The following is a 16,926-nucleotide window of genomic DNA, read 5'->3' as shown; positions in this document are numbered from 1 at the left end:
TAATTAATCAAAATCATAAATATAGGTATATGGTTCCATTTATCTTCGAAATGTGACTAACCTTTCTGAAAAATGGCACTACCAAGAGAGACAGGGGCATCATACGAAAGTGACCATTCGATCAGGAGTTAATATTTTAATGAAAACCATCTAACTCTATAAAGCATGGCTTTTTATTTAAATAAAAAAATAGTAAATTACTATGATTGAGTGTAAAAAAAACGCTTTTCCAGGAGGAATAAATAAAATTTGATAACAGCCATACCAGTAAGGAAGTAAACAACTCTTTAAATCAGTCGGAGACTAGTGATTTATGTTATTTTATCTCGGTAGTTATGCGAACTAATTCATTTAATCCGCGCCTCATACCTCCTCGGACTATCCTCATAGTGATCTCGCCCAACTTGAGCATGGCTCGTCTGTAGACAGTCTCACTCCATCCAGATGGATCACAATATCATCACAATACCAATGTCCCAGGACGGTTTTGTGATATTCTGTTGTAGATATTTGTCAGTGATAGTTCTGACAATTCAATGACCAAGCCGCTCCATCTTGTCGGTTAATGTCCACGCGACCTTCCAAGGAGGATAGTTTTCTCCCAACTATCAGATTTTCCTCTAGAAATACGTCCAAAGAACTGCTGGATTCTATTCTCGCACATGGATGTTAGCTGTCCACGTATTGTATTTAATATTGAGAATGGTTCTAACATAAAAAAATACGTGGTGTGTTTTTAATACCAATGTGTTTCAAAGAATTTATTCTACTATGTAGGTACGAGTATTTTTAATTAAATTTCAAAGTTTTCGTTTTTTTCGAAGCTCGAGTGTCTTTTTTTCTTTTTATTCTGGCTTTTCTGAGTCTTGTGAATAATAATTTAGTTTTTGTATACCTATATTGTATTTAAAATATGTTAATTATCAATAATTTGAAAATACCGAAAATGTACCACCTACTGTACTGAGATTATTGGTCTGTTGCACTACAAAAATCTAAAATGTGTAAAAAATATGTAACTATAAAAATATGTAAATTTATAAACCTGTATTATAAGTACTTTATTGATTATAAACCTAGCAACATGTTGACAAATATTTCACAATTCATTAACAATATTTGTTTTGTAATAACAAACATAATCGCCACAAACAGAGTATCCGCAAGCGTGCTAAATCCTCTCCTCCACCGTAATAACCTACAGTAGTTATGAGACGAATATGAGCCAACCCTTCCTCTGTTCGCTACGCAGCGACCATACTAAAAGGATAAAAAATGAACTGTTTAGTGTCAGTGCATTTTTACAGTTTAAAAGCTTTCAAAGAGCCAGTTTGTCGAATTAAAATAGTAACAATAGGATTAAGGGTCTGTATCGAGCCCTCGGCGTTCTGTCGGCGAAGCCTCTAAGGGGTGTTTTATTTTCAGACGCACCCCTTCTTGGGCGGGTAATAAATTTTAGAGAGTTTTTTGAACAAATAAACAGGTACGTGTAGTTGGTATTATTCATTCATAACCCTTTAGGTAGGGGTAAAACTCAGAGGGTGATCTCGCGCATAGTTGCCCATTCTTCCCCTTTAGTCAAACATTTATTTTTCGCTACAGTTTGTACTCGATTTTCCACTAAAAGCCGTGTACGCTGAATCCATTATTGCTTTCTTTTGTGTCTTGTTTGTGTAATTTCTTGCGTAAAATATCTTTTGACAAATTTTCGGTTCATTTCATAAAAAAATATAACTGCGCGTTGCAATAAAAATACAATAGCGTTTTCCTTAACTTGGTATAACTAATCCGAATGAATGTAAAAACTAGGTTGTATCAAAAGGCGAGAAATGTAGGTACCTTCTAATCACAAAAAATATAAGAGTATAAATATATTACCAATTTTAATGGCACCATTAATTCTGTTTTGGCTATTTTTTTTTATCAATGCACGTAATGTGCATTATATATGTACCTATAAGTACATAATTATAAGAATACATTGAATATAGCAACATAATACTTCTTTTGCTGTTGATTTGCATAGTTCAAACTATGCCAAATACTCATCTATTCCACGGTTTCACATGTTAACAAACAAACATGGAAACTTAGGTTTATTTAATTTATCTTTATAGCAATTAAAATCATTACTTTTCAATCACTTCTTTTCTAAATTATAAAAACGTACTAAGTTTTATACTTGTTTTACTGTTTGTGCTATGATACATCGCATCTGTTACTTCAATACTTTTTTATTTAAACCTTTTATTTATTGTTAATTTGCTGCATGCCTATGTTATAATTTCTTATTTAATTTTTCTTTATTATTTCCTTATTTTCTGCCGATTTTGATACATTTATATATATTTTTCAAACTGTGTTCAGGTGTTTTGTTTTATTATAATTTTTTTTCAATATTATTTAATATTTTGTCAACGGCGTAAGCCGTCGAAATAAATAAATAATGAATATATTAATTTCACAAAATCCTGGATAAATAAGTTGTATTCTTGTTACAGGATTGAATTTGTTTCCTAATTGCACCTAGTGGTGCATAGAGGACTGCGTTTGTACTCCAGTTGCTCGAATCGAAGGCAAGATACAAGGCAAACAGTCGAACGATTTGAATTGGTTACATTACGGTGAAAATCACCTTAAAAAATATATTTTCTTGTTACCTTGCCAGGAATCGATCCCGAGATCTCAAGTTGAAAAAATTAGTATTTTATGTACTAAAAAAACATGAAAGGCAAACGCTCTAACCAGTTCACTTCGAGGCGAACTGAACTCTACTCGATATCCTTGTTAAGATTAATCTGAAAGCAGCCATTGAGTTAAAACTACTCGTCTAGGATTCTGGTTCAATTGCACACACAGAACTGTATTTTTCATTCACCCAGTAAAATGATGTTTTTGGTTGTGATAAATTTCAAAACTGTTTGCTCATATATCATCACGATTAAAATTTCCCTATCCGCACCCAGCGGTGCAAAGGGCACTGCATTCATACAGTTATGGTACGGTGATGTTTTTTACGCTTCAGGTACTAATCTAGGGACAGGGAAATATTGCACTGAATCACCCTAAATACTTTACGTTGAAGCTGCCAGAAATCGAACCTGGACCTTCAAGCTCAGTTGGCGAACGCACCAACTACTACACTGCGAGGTCCTCTCGATTTTCTTTTTGAGGATTTTCACCTGGGCAAAAACTCGTCTAGGGTTTTGGTCCTATTTCACACACATAACGTATTCTTCGGCCACCTGGACTTCGTTTATTCCTTTTTGTTAAAGTGTCTTAAGAGCTGCCAATTGACAACTAAGTACTCAAAAAGGCCAAGAGTACTTCTTAGCAGGGAGTATGTGGAATGTTTGCCAGATTTGTAGCTATCAAATCACGTGTTTGGGGAGTTCGGTATAATAAATAGGGTGCATAATATGCGAGGGAGTTAGTTGCTGGCACGCGTCAGGGTTGGGAGGCGGTTAACCCGCCACGCTCCGCGCCACAAATCTACTATTTGTCGACTAAATTAGTTCCGTCAACTTTAAGTGTTTGTTGTTGTGTCATTAATATCGCATTAGACTTTTATTTCTTCGCTGGTGATGTGCTGCTGTGTTCATTTGATTAGTTTCATTACTCGAGTAAGTAAAATACAATTAATTTAAATTTATTGCAAAAGAGCGGATAAACATTTTTCAAAAATAATGTATTCTGCCTATTATATGTCATTGGCTTGCTTGATCCTACGTTTCCTCAAATCTCTGTTGCAATAAACTTCAATCGTGATAATTCCCGAAAGGTGAAATTCAACCTTATCTACGAACATTTGGACACAGTTAAACTATTATTGAAAGCACAATAATTAGTTAAAAAATATGTTGAAGGTATCCAAATTCTTGTAGACAAGTACTAGATTTTATCCCCTATGGAGTTTATCAAGACTGAAAAATATTTCAACAGACATAGAACTCTTTTGAGAAGAAAGTTTGAAAGTATCCTTATTTACAGAACTTGCTACCTGCCATTGGTTGATTTAAGTTTTATTTAGTTTTTTAACTTCATAAAAATCAAAGTATTGAATAATTTCATTTATTGAATGTTTAAACATAGTAATAAACATAACACCTTTCCCTTCACGAACTCTCATTTCCTGTTGAAATATATAAATATACTGAAAGCAGTCAAAATGACTTAATTTCTGAATTTATTAATTGAAGATACGTATAATTTAAAAACGTAAGTCTTATAGTTGTACTGAGTATGATACACCTTTTACTGTATCATATTTTCAAGTTTGAACTATCGTACAAATGTAGATACTTAATTTATTATATAGAATATTCAAAATATAAAAATAAGATTTCTAGAAGAATGTACATTCAGATATTGTAAAATCCTAAACACGTTTCTTCAAAACGGAGTACGTACTTACTGCTCATATTATGATAATTAATTACAAACTTTTATTTTGGTTGGTATATGCGTAGTCTTACGTAGTATTACAATTAAATGTAAAATAAGCCACGTAGTGTTAATAAATAAAGTTATTGCTCCAATATTTTTTTTAGTTTTTGTAATTGAACGCCATTTAATGTTGATTATTAATTTTTTTATACAAATTACAATGATTTCTATTAATCATTAGTTATTTTTTGACAAAAAGGCTTGTTTTTTTATGTTGCTTAATTTTAAATCAAATATTTTTGTCTACGTTCGTTTATTGCTAAACTATACCACGTATCCAAAGTCTATTTGGAAAACCTGTTAGCAAGCTTATTAAATAATAGTGGTCATGCATTCATTTTAAACACCAGTTTAAATACTTGTGTATTAAAACTTAATATTTACTCAATAACGCAGATGATTTTTATTCTGCTTTTGTAAACTTGGTATGTAAGGGGTTTAAAAATACATTCTGATAATTTCCTTAGCGAATATTGGCACTTTGAAGAAATGCTTTTATTGAAAACATCAAAGGAAATTTAAGATGAATGTCAAAATCCTTTCTACATAATTCTGAATTTTCGGAATTCATAAATATTTAATTGAATTCTTTTTAAATATTCTATGTTTCTCTTTTTTGGGTTAAAATCGTTTTTGATTTTTTTCGCACCACAACAGGCCTTAAAGCCCAACCACAGTGGTGAATTACAGCACAGTACACCCAGGCTTGATAAAAACCTTTTTTTTGTTCTCACCGGGAATCAAACCCTGCGCCTTTCGTGTGTAAGACAAGTGTCTTAACCACTGTACCGTTGAGGCCGCCGGAGGCGTTTTTATGCATTTAATCCATAAATTAACATTAATGATATGGTGATGCAGAACTTAATGTAAAGACTACGGATTAGAGGTCCAGGGTTCGACTCCCTACTCACAAATTGATTATTGTTTATAAAATGGTTCACATAGAGAAATTTTATGTTTGTTTCTTTCGAAAAATATTTATTTATTTTATTTTATTTTATGTAATGTTACCAAACTGCATGTTTTATATTTTACTACCGTAATTTTGTCAAGGCCCGTAGAGTTGTTGTGCCAAAAAAAACGTTTTAAGTATGGACTCTAGGTGGTTCATTCTAAAAATTTATTTGTCATTTTTAGAATATCTTATTCTTATTGTTTCCTCTCCCTGTTGGGGGTTGGATATTATCGTGGCAATTCTCACTTTGTTAGCAGCTGCCCTGAACAAGGACTGAGTGCTGCTATGGAACCAGTCACGCAAGTTCTTTAGCCAAGAGATACGCCTTCTACTTGCACTGCGTCTTCAATCCTTCCCTGTAGAATAATTTGTAAAATATTATATTTTTCGCTTATCATCACATCCCCAAAGTACTCTAGTTTTCTTCTCTTTATAGTCTTCAGTACCTCTTTACCTTTTACCTTTTTCCATCCGTCGGAGAACGTCATCATTTCGGATTCTATCCACCAAGGAGATTTTTAAAATCCTCCTGTAGCACCACATTTCAAAGGCTTCGATCTTTTTAAAGTGCTTTGGGTGAGTGTCCGCCATGAAAAAGAGCTGAGAAAACGTAACATCGTACAATGCGCATTCGGAGGTCTAAAATAAAGTCTCTACTGCAAAGAAGGGCCCGCATCCTGAAAAAGCAGTCTCGCGCCATCTTTATTCTGACTTTGATATTTTGTGAGTGATCCCATTTATCATTCAGCCAGCATCCTAAATATTTATATTGATGAACTCGCTCAATAACCTGCGCTTCAAGTTTTAAAGTCATTGGGAAAGTTTGCGGCTTTTTTCGAATAACCATACATTTAGTCTTGGAAATATACATTTCTGGCCCTTTATTTAAACTAGCCATGTAAACTTTGTCCAAAAATAGCTGCAGGCTTTCCATACTATCTGCTAGAAGGACAGTATCTTCCGCGTATCGGATATTGTTTATAATTTGTCCATTTAATATTAAAATATCAGCTCATTTAATATTAAAACAATACTTGTAGTACAAAAACATTTATTTTTTACTGACTGTTCTTTAGTATGATTGCAAAGAAAACGAGAACCTATTTAAAAATATTTCACAATGTAATTTTATTAGTTTTCATGTAAAAATATTATCGTACATAGGCAAAATATTTAAAGTATTATGAATACTGTAGATCGATTTCATAGAAATGCTATCTTTAAAATAAAATAAAAAAATAATGTTTTAATATTATTTATCAGAATATTACATTTTTCAGACCAATTCCTAAAGACCGTAACTAACTTGTTTCGGAAAAATGGGAATCGAGTTGTGGTAGAATGGGATTTGAACCTCGGTCCTTTAATCCGTGAGCCCACAACACTTCTACGAGACCACACACAATTTATATTCAAAATAAATATCTGGTCTCCAAATTTCTGGATATGTATGTGGATGAAAGTAAGCATGAGCATGTACTTGCCTCCTATGTTACGATAAAATCACTTCCGTGCGTAATCGTGACAGCCATACGCCACACTGCATGCGGTGCACGGTGCACAGCGCACGCGGCATGCCGCTCTAGCGCGGGGACGCGGACGGTCGCGGGTTGGGGTGACTTGACCGAACACTCCGCGTAATATCGCGTGTAATTACCTCCGTCACGGTGGATGGTCACTGGTCGAGACACCTGACTCCGGGAATAAATCTGATTGACTTCTAACAATGGGGGAAATCGTTCAACTTTATTACCTTTCAATCTGGTCAATACTGATTTTACTTCCTCATATGTAAATTTAACACGTTTATGTAGTTAAAATACGGAGTCATCAATTTAATACTTCACGGCTATCAAAATAGTGCGTAGATGAGTTTATAATAAACACATTAATCATACAAATGTTAAAATACCAAATTTCCGCTACATAATTAATTTTTCAAACGTATTTTAATTACTTTTTTTACGTAACAAATGTGTTTTCTTATTGTTTCAGGCAGATAAATACTAGTAAAGGATGGATCTGAACGACAGTATTTGCTCTTCGGACTCTGGTTTCGAAAAAAGTTTCGAAGATGTCTTCCACAACAGCTCCTGCGAAACAACTCCAGTGCAGAGGATACTCGACTTCTCCGATCGAGGAATATCCATTTCGCCAGTAAGAAAGCGAACCGCTAGCAGAAAACTTTTCCCGACATGTGATTCTATCGAAGAGTTTCTAGTCAAAACCCCGACAGACAAAATTACCTTTACAGAATTCACGTCAGATATTGTAATCAACGGATCGACTTCGTCGCCAACTAAAAACGCCGGTAAAACCAAAAATAAAGACAACGCAAAACCAAAAAGGAAGTACGCCCACGGGAAAAATCGTATCACCAGATCGAGAAGTCCTTCTCACATACTCCGTCTCAAGAAAACGAGGAGGATGAAGGCGAACGACAGGGAGAGGAACCGAATGCACATGCTCAACGAAGCCCTCGATAAGCTGAGGTTGGTATTGCCGGCATTCCCGGAAGACACCAAACTTACCAAAATTGAAACACTTCGCTTCGCTCATAACTACATTTTTGCTTTAAGCCAAACTCTAGACTCCTTGGAATGCATCAATAACGGAGACAAATTAGGTTTAGAAAATATAAAGAGTTGCTCCGTAACTCGAGAGAAAAATACCAAAGACGCGTTTCAGGAAATGTTCTTTTTACCAAATAATAAACAAATTTTAGATACATCTTACAATAGTTATTACAACGAATATGGAGTTGAAAATAATATAAACTATAGCGGAATTAATCGTAATATTTTTCCGAATGGAGCGAACTTTTGTCAAACTTCAGACGGTGTGTTAGTGAATGTCGGAAATGTGACAGTGTCTATAAATAACAAAGGTGGAAACTGCATCGCATCAACAACGGGGTGCGGGTACATTTCCTCTCCGAGGTATCTTCTAGATGACATGAATACAAAGAATTACGATTTCAAGCACGCCTACTACAGCCGCAGTATAAAGTCGGAGACATCCAACGATGATTGTGACAAGATCAACGACAATCGCCTGAACAGTTCGGCGGGTTATGAAAATTCGAGCGGTCTAACGCAGTACGTGAAATCCCACGAAGATTGGTTTCCTGAAAACGTGGTAGACGAGACCCCCGGGTTCTGCAAAGAAAAATACGCCATATTTAAAGGAGCGTTTGAAACGGCCAGAAGAAATGGAGGCACTGAGATCTCATCATACGGAGTTGGATGCTCTGTACCAAACAGTGACTACAACCATCAGTATGGGGATACTACATATTCCAACAATCCATACGAATCTCCGTACTACTACGGTGGAGTGGGGGATATAGTGACAATAGGATCTTCAATACCGGCGGTGGATTGGGAAGGAAATGGAACGAGGGGAACAATTATCCATTAACATTTCATTAGCATTATAAATCAAATATACATATAAATTTAAGGTATTTTAGTTTCAAAAGAAACGTGTGATTTTTTAATAAATTATTTACATATATTTTATGATAAACCAGCGTGTTTTATTTAGCGAAAAAAAGTATTTTGGAAATCTCCAGTTAAAACTGTGTATTATAATAATTTTATTAGTATGCCTTAATTGTGTCACAGAAAAAATAACGCCAAGGGATTCAAACCAGGGTCCTTCTGACATTTAAATCTTTTTATTTGTTTAAATATTAATTTCAAATATTTTGTTCAAATTTTATTTAAATTTTATTTATAACAATTACAACTATATCGAAAATATTAAATAAGTTGTTATTTTTTACGTTTATTTATTTTTCAAAAGCTGGGCACCAAATTATTCTAATGAACTAGACACAGTTATTACCTAGAACAAAGATATCAAGATGAAGTTATTTATTATTTCATATAATGGTGGAGTGATATAAATTTGGTTTCTTTATTAAGGTCATCTTAAATTTGAGCACGAAGACATTCTTAAACACTGAATTGGGTTCTCAAAAGATTTTGCTATTTTGAGTAGCATTTAAATTTTAAAATCATACTATTTGTTAATAAATCGTTAAACGGTAGATTAGTTTACATATTGTGTTAGATTTTTATGCTCGTCTGTGTTGAAATAAAATAATAAATATGTAAATAAAGAGTCTAAATATTTTAAACGTTGATCACTAAACCTGTTCCAGATGTTTTATAGCTAAATCTGGTGGCATTTTCATATATGATATAAATTTTGAGAACTCACTAAAGTGATGAAATATTAATTACTAATTATATATTATCCGAAAAAGTAACAGGTTATCTGAGACATTTTAATAACCTATATGAAACAAAAACAAGTCCAGACCCCAAGAAGATCCTGTTGTGCAGCAAACTTTTGTAAATCTGTAGATATTCATTTAAATTCTGAATGTCATAAATGATATGTCATTTGGATCCAGCTATTAGTGTCAATTAGTATTCATAAAAAAGGTTTTTCTGCCAACAAGAAATACGGTTTCATATTTTACATAAAATTCTGAATAGCTGAATTGATTTGTTCGTTTTAATATGTAATGGTTGCCGCATTTAGATGCCATTTAGGTCTCCTGTTCGATTTCTGAAAGGGTCGACATGAAATCATATATTATTACTCTAGAAATAATGTATTGTGTCTGTCCTCTATACGGGCCCATTTTGTCCGCTGGACCACCGGTCAACGTGGGCAAAACTCAGCCGCAGGACCCCCGACTTCAGACCATCCCCACCTCACCTGACCGCCGAGTAGCCGGATTACAGAAGACGCCACGCATCCAGTCGACAAGGACGACAAAAATGTTGTACATATATATTAAACGCGGACCGATCGGATCTTCACACCTGTATTTTTTTTTATGTTGCAAAAGGCAGATAAATTCTGGTAAAACTTTTTCAATTAACAAAATAAAATCTTCCCTTGTAATATCTATTATTGAAAATAATGAAATTTTGGTTTAATGTTTCACAGGTCAGCCGCTAGATGGCAATAATTTATGTTCTCAAGGTTTATAAATTATAACTTCTTCAAAAAAAGTTAGAAGCATATATATGTATTTTTTATCGATTTTCAGGGTTACATTCGACTAAAATCCATATATGGAGTTTGTATTTTGACGTTTACAAACAACAGTTATTTTTCAAGGATACTAAATTGATTAATTTCCTCACAATTTCTTAATTTCTACGTATTCATTTATTTATAATGGATTTTTAGTAATGCTTTAATAATTTCAACTGACATTTGATACATTTTTGAAAAACGTATTCTTACACACTTAAGTAGAGCCTTTTTTTCCTTTTATTATGGCCTTTACCATTCTTGGTAATACTAGCCAGAAACATACAGTGTTTACATATGTTAAATGGGAGCAAAACAATATTACAGACAAGACATAAAAAACAGATAAACCTTATACATTTTTTAAATACATGGAACATAATTAATCTTAAAATTAAAATTACAACAATTGGAAATAAATCAGAAATCGCAATAATAATATGCATTATTAAGAAAAACACCCAAAACCTTGATAATGCATATTTTACAACAAAAATATATATTGAAAACATATTTGACCTCTAAGATTCTTACACACTTAAGTAGATCTTTAGTAGAGCTGAGTTTGACATTGGCAAATAAAATTCTATATTTGAAAATGATTTAATTTATGTTTTTGAATTCAACCATAAACATGTACCTATGTGCCTAAACTCAATATTCAAATCTTATATATAAACTTAAATATTATTCTAAAAGTGAGTGATTGGGTCTGTCGTGTACGGGCCTGTTTCACGCGTATCGCGCAAATTCACTTGGTCCGGTAAAATTAGGGTGGGTGGACTTATAATTATTATTTTCATTTAAAGGTATAGATGCATTATATAGGCGTAATATTTATTTATTTATAGTATTTTCGAAAAATCACATAAGCAAAATTACAGACAAAAATTCTACTTACACACTAAGGATAAATCGCAAGCGAAGGAGTGCGGTATAGCGGAATACTTGGGAGGATCTATCGGTTCCTATAGGCAATCGTCCGTATCGTCGTATATATATAACATAATAGGCGGCCCCCGTGGTGTAGTTGTTAAGACACTCGACTCACGAACGGAAGGTTCCGGATTCGATTCCCGGTGAGAATACGAAAATTTAAAAATTTTAATTTAAAAAAAATAATAATAACAGACAGGCAGAAAAAGTAGCTTTCTGAAAAAAAAAAAAAAAAGAAAGTTTTTGGTTTATTCATTTATGATCGGTAGAATTCACCCAAATTCGGTAGATCTTGGGAGGATCGGGTTGGCACTCTACTGATTTTTCGGTTTTTTGATAAAAATCACTTTTAACTTTTGTGTTCTCACCAGGAATCGAACCCGGAATATTTAATATATTTTAACTGTGTGGTTTTGGAAGCGTTATTCTGAGTGACCGATCATTCTTCTTTTATTTATTTTTTTAAATAAATATTTGAGTTCTTATGATTTACCCAAACTTTTTATTTATTAGAAAATGAGAACCAAGTTGTGGTAGAGCGGGGTGCGAAGCTCGGACCTCTGATCCCTGGGTCCACGACACTAGCTACGAGACCTCGATCCGGTTCATTATTGTAATTAGATTGCTCCTAACAGCAAAAACAAATTGTGAGGCTCAAAAGGGTGAAATTTCTCAAGATTCTAATTAATCAACTGAGCCCCGAAGGACCAAATTTCCCAGCACGTAACAGTCAGCGATAGCCGACTGCTTCCTGTTAGTTTATTTGAATCGTAAATCTTGCCTTGATGTAATAAATTGGCAAGATGTACGATTGAATAAGTGCCCTTTGCACCACGGGGGGGATAAGGAGACGATGTAGTTATAAAGGATTTCTTAGGTTTTTTTATTATTAATATATTCGTACATAACAGTCAAGTCCTACTAAACATTTACAATAATATGTACAAATAAGTTTATTTTTTAATCTTGACTAACACACAGACTAACATAATTTTAACATATTACAACAGAGATGAAGAGAAGGTCCATCTATAGCCCGAAAATTACATTTTCAGGCGTTGCTTAGTATGTAGGTGAAATAATTCAATTGGATGAATCTCACCCGCATAAATAAAGGTTTCAGCTCTTTAACTTCACAACCATCAACATATGAAAGAATTGAAGGGGTATAGATGTTCAAATATAGACAGAATGGTGAATGTCACACAGTGTGTACAGTGGCCACTTAAACCAGCCATTGACAGGTCTTAAGCCCTGTCATAAGCCCCCTGTGATAAGTTTTTTGTTTTTTTTTATATTTAATGGGAGCATATTATACATTTATGGTATATTGTACTCTGGTGTTCTTTTCCCGTATTTATTATTGAATTTAGGGAGAGCTAGTCCATATACACAAGTGAACCGAGTATTATATACATGCTCCAATTTGTTTCTTTATTCAGATAGAGACGCATGCTAAAAAACCAGCTTGGACCATAACCATAACACTAACAGCATATTACATTCTTAAACGTTAAGTTTAGAGCTACCGCTAAAATGCAATATCGGCAAATGATGAATGGATAATATAATTTTTGAAATAAGACCTCTGTTACTCTAATCCCTCGAATTTCCGTTAAATATCCTGATTCTGTTTTGCTCTGCCAATATCACAATACACCCCCGTTATGGATCAAGCTGTGTTAAACTGGGGAGGGAAACGTGACAGAGGCTGGATAACTGGATAACTGGGTAACCGGGTAGGTATAACGGTGCTGGAACTGTGTAGATCAGGTCCGGGTACCTACAACTTAACTATTTGTGATGGCATAATTCGCATTAGCATTGTTAATCCCAGGGAACTTATGATAGCAATAGCAAGTGCCAAAATTAATATTGCTAAATAAAATTTAATGAATTGATAAATAGCACGAGGAACACATTATCGCTTATTAAATTGATTAAAAAAAACACGCATGTTTTACAAAAAAGTTGATGTGCCTCATAAGGGTAATATCAAACTTTGTATGTGTTTAGATACTATTTGAACTGGATTTAAATAGATTTAGCCTTAGATTGTTTACATACCACCATTAGGTGCAGAAAGGCAATTGATGAAGTTATCCCTTGTTGATGAAGATCCCTATGTCAAAATTCGTAATCATAGTAAATGCTATAGTTGCATTTGATTCCTATTTTTATGTTGTTCCTTATGCATCACTGTATACGATTAGAAAAATTATAATTAATAGTTTTTTTTTTTATTTACTTAAAAGCAGTTGAACTTTTTAGAGTAAGTTAGACGTTTGAACAACAAGTTACTATCATTCTTATTCTCTTCATCATAAAGGGGTCTCTGTTTATATTGTTCTGTCCCAGGGCTCGACCATTGTTCACGTGTAAAGAGCAATTTGTAGGACAGGGCATTGTCCCGAGATATTGTCACGGAGGCAGACGGGTAGGCTATCTTTGCAGAACAATGATTACCCCTACCACCGCGCGCGGCCGCAATGTTCTCGTGCGAATACACACGGACAGGACCATATGATAAGAGTGCGATTTGCTCGCGTACGCGTCGCCCCCGTATTTTTTCTTAGTGAGGCAGAAAAAAAATCGTTTTTATTATTTAGTTTGTTTTTTAACAATTCCAGTTCATCTTGGTATAAAACAAAAATTATTTTTATTGAACTCTCTCGTAATAAGCGCCGTCGTATATTCATTTTCGCAGCGCTCACGTGTGAACTGCTGCCCAATTTTTGATCTGTCCTGCGCGGTCGAGGCTGTTCACGGAGCTAAGAGAAGACTATATTTTCCTATCTTTTGTACCTATTGTCCACGTGTAAACGATACTTAACTTTAATATAATTTTATTGTTGTAAATATATTATGTCTATCCCACCTCAGAGCAATATCGAGCTACCGCTAATATGGCCGCTCATACGCACAATTGATTTGCATTAGAATTATTTACTTTCAAATACTCCAATGTATTTATTGCATTTAAAATCAAGTCTTATACATTAAGGTATATAACTATAGTAAGCATGAGCGTTAGAAATATGGTCCCTCAACCTGGGGCCAATTGGCATATGTTTGAAAGAACGGATTTTAGTCTGTTACGCGCGTTCGCCGGCTACTTTTGAACTTTTGTCTCCTCGCAATTACTAAAATGCCTATATTTACGCCAAGACGCCGCACAAATCGATCTGGAAAAGATAGAAAAAGCGATAGTATAACCTTTCACCGGTAAGCAATGTTTTTATCTTAATCAATACTTGTTTAAAATAGCTATTTAAATGTAAAAAAAACGTCTTACTAATATGTTACCCGACGTGAGCTATCTCCTGTCTCTGTCCTCCTCAGTTAGTTGGGCGGATAGTGAAACGACAAGCGGAAGGGAGCAACATACTGAATTGAAATTACAGTATACCGATGTAAACAGTCCATTATTTTTACTGTACTACGTGTTTTGCTTGCCAAAGTCGACGTAATATGACGTGATGACACTTGCTCCCTCCCTTCCATTTTCTTTGGGGTCTACTTTTTAGCTCGGATTTGTCTGGTGTTATCTCTTTATATTATATCTCTACGGTATTATATACTTATTATTGCAAGATTATTCCAATTCATATTTCTGTACATATATTTTTTTATAGTGAGATTTCCATGTTATTTATGAGAAAAAAAAGTACAGCGACAGAAGCGTCCGTTACATGTATATTGTTAAACTAAACCAAAAATTGACACGCTTTTGATTTTTATCAACATAGGGCGAAATGGCATATCCATAAGCGGGCAGCGCGTTATTACTCTAAGACCCAGACCATACTATATTACGATTTTTTTTATTTATTTATTGCTTACGTGCAGTGTAGGTTATCAGAGCCACGATTACAATGGGAAGTTAATAGAGTTATCTAAGACTCTCTATAAAGAAAAATCGACATTTGTGTACTTAAATGAGTATATTTGCATGAACACTTCAATTACCTTCATTGGTAACCTATAATTGAACATGATTAAAAGAAAAAAATGTATGCATATTCTGCTTTTCGTACAGAAAACTAATTTTTACTTTGTAGATAAAATTTAAGATAAATCTTAACTTCCCATTGTAATCGGGGCCCTGGTTACGTTTTCGTTTTTATATACGATTTCCGGTAGCACTTCCTCATTCGCATGCTGATGAAATTGAATAAAAATAGCACTATTAATTGTTAACACTATTACCTACTCCGGCTGGTGACGGAGTCGGCGCGTACCCCAGCGGCTACATAAACATAATTGAATGCATTATAAATGGTGGACTACTGTCGAAGGGGGTGCATGGTGGCGGGCCGGTAATGAGCGCCCCATTGTCTCGCTTCGAGACTAAACTACATACATAAATGAATCCAGCAATAAACTCTCTCCCTCGTTCAGCCCCGGGCAAGGTGCTCTGCTTGCGCAGCTGCCGCTTTCTGAGCGCTGATTTTTATGTTTTACTTTTTTATTGTAATTTCTGACGAAAACGAATGAATATTGATTCGGTTTTCCCTTCCAATTAGTTTAAGGGTTGTTTGTTCGGACACTTTTAAAGTTAACCGGGCGCGTGTGTTTGTTTAGTGCGGACTAGATTGTGTTTCATGCCCGATGTCCGCATATTGTATTTTAATAATAGTCATATTCATTATCATTTCCATATTGGTATATCGATTTAAGACAATTTATTGTTAACTGCGTTTAGAAATATATTATATGTGTCCAGGCGGACGAAGAATGCAGTTATGTGTGTGAAGTGGAACCGGAACCCAGGACGAGAGTTTTCGACTCGATGGCAGATCTCGTCATAATGAAGAAATCGAGTGGAGATAATTCCGCCTCGTTGTGTAGTGGTTGGCGCACTTGCCCACCATTTTCGAGGTCCTGCGTTCGATTTCTAGCAGGATGGATGTTAAAATTGATCGAAAGTTATTTTTAACTGCAATATTTCATTGTTTCTTGCTGGCACCTGAAGCGTATGACTGATCAACTTACCTTTATATAACAAAATATCAAATTTCACTGCATTTGTATTACAAATGCAATGCCATTTACATCACTAGGTGTGAAAACGGGAATGATGGTGATTTTTAGAGTAAATAAAAGAGGAGAATGAAGAAAGACTGATGTTGAAACATAGAAAAAATATATTCATAAAATTATATTGTCTGTAAAAGAATTGCTTAAACTAGCAAATTATAGGTCCTAAGTAGGGCTTCTAGTCTCTACACAAATTTGAGTCTCGAGACTAAGATGAGACTCGGAGACCAAGTTTCGAAATATCGAGACTTTTCGAGGCTTCCAGACTATTCGATTCTACAATGATTTGTATACAAAAATAATGCATGTAGTAAATAAATTACATCACAGAGCTGAGGTATATTTAAATAGAGATGATGCTTCATAAAACGATAATTTTAAAATTATGTTCCGAAAAATGAGCGCTGTCTCGGGAAATTTGCCGTGCAAAACGCGCAGTAAAGTAAAATAGACTAACTGTCTGCCAATTTACTGTGAATTCAAAGCTGTAT

At 34.3% G+C, this 16,926-nt stretch overlaps 1 protein-coding gene across 2 annotated transcripts; it reads left to right on the top strand.

Annotated features, from left to right (window-relative positions):
• The first annotated feature begins 878 nt into the window (after positions 1 to 878).
• Positions 879 to 9,038, top strand: tap (Basic helix-loop-helix neural transcription factor tap). Of its 2 annotated transcripts, none has more exons than XM_088227290.1 (2): positions 879 to 975; positions 7,397 to 9,038. In XM_088227290.1, the coding sequence occupies exon 2, from the start codon at positions 7,418 to 7,420 to the stop codon at positions 8,819 to 8,821; it is 1,404 nt and encodes a 467-aa protein (XP_088083416.1). In that variant the 5' UTR covers positions 879 to 975; positions 7,397 to 7,417; the 3' UTR covers positions 8,822 to 9,038. The 2 variants fall into 2 exon arrangements, with proteins under 2 accessions (XP_088083416.1, XP_088083415.1); XM_088227289.1 differs by lacking the exon at positions 879 to 975 and adding an exon at positions 3,488 to 3,623.
• The last annotated feature ends 7,888 nt before the right edge of the window (positions 9,039 to 16,926 follow it).

This window comes from Micrasema longulum, unplaced genomic scaffold, assembly GCF_059751315.1.
Source record: "Micrasema longulum isolate JH-2025_06_02 unplaced genomic scaffold, ASM5975131v1 h1tg000498l, whole genome shotgun sequence".
NCBI lineage: Eukaryota > Metazoa > Arthropoda > Insecta > Trichoptera > Brachycentridae > Micrasema > Micrasema longulum.
The sequence above is the reverse complement of the archived record's forward strand: the minus strand, read 5'-3'. Positions and strand labels throughout refer to the sequence as shown.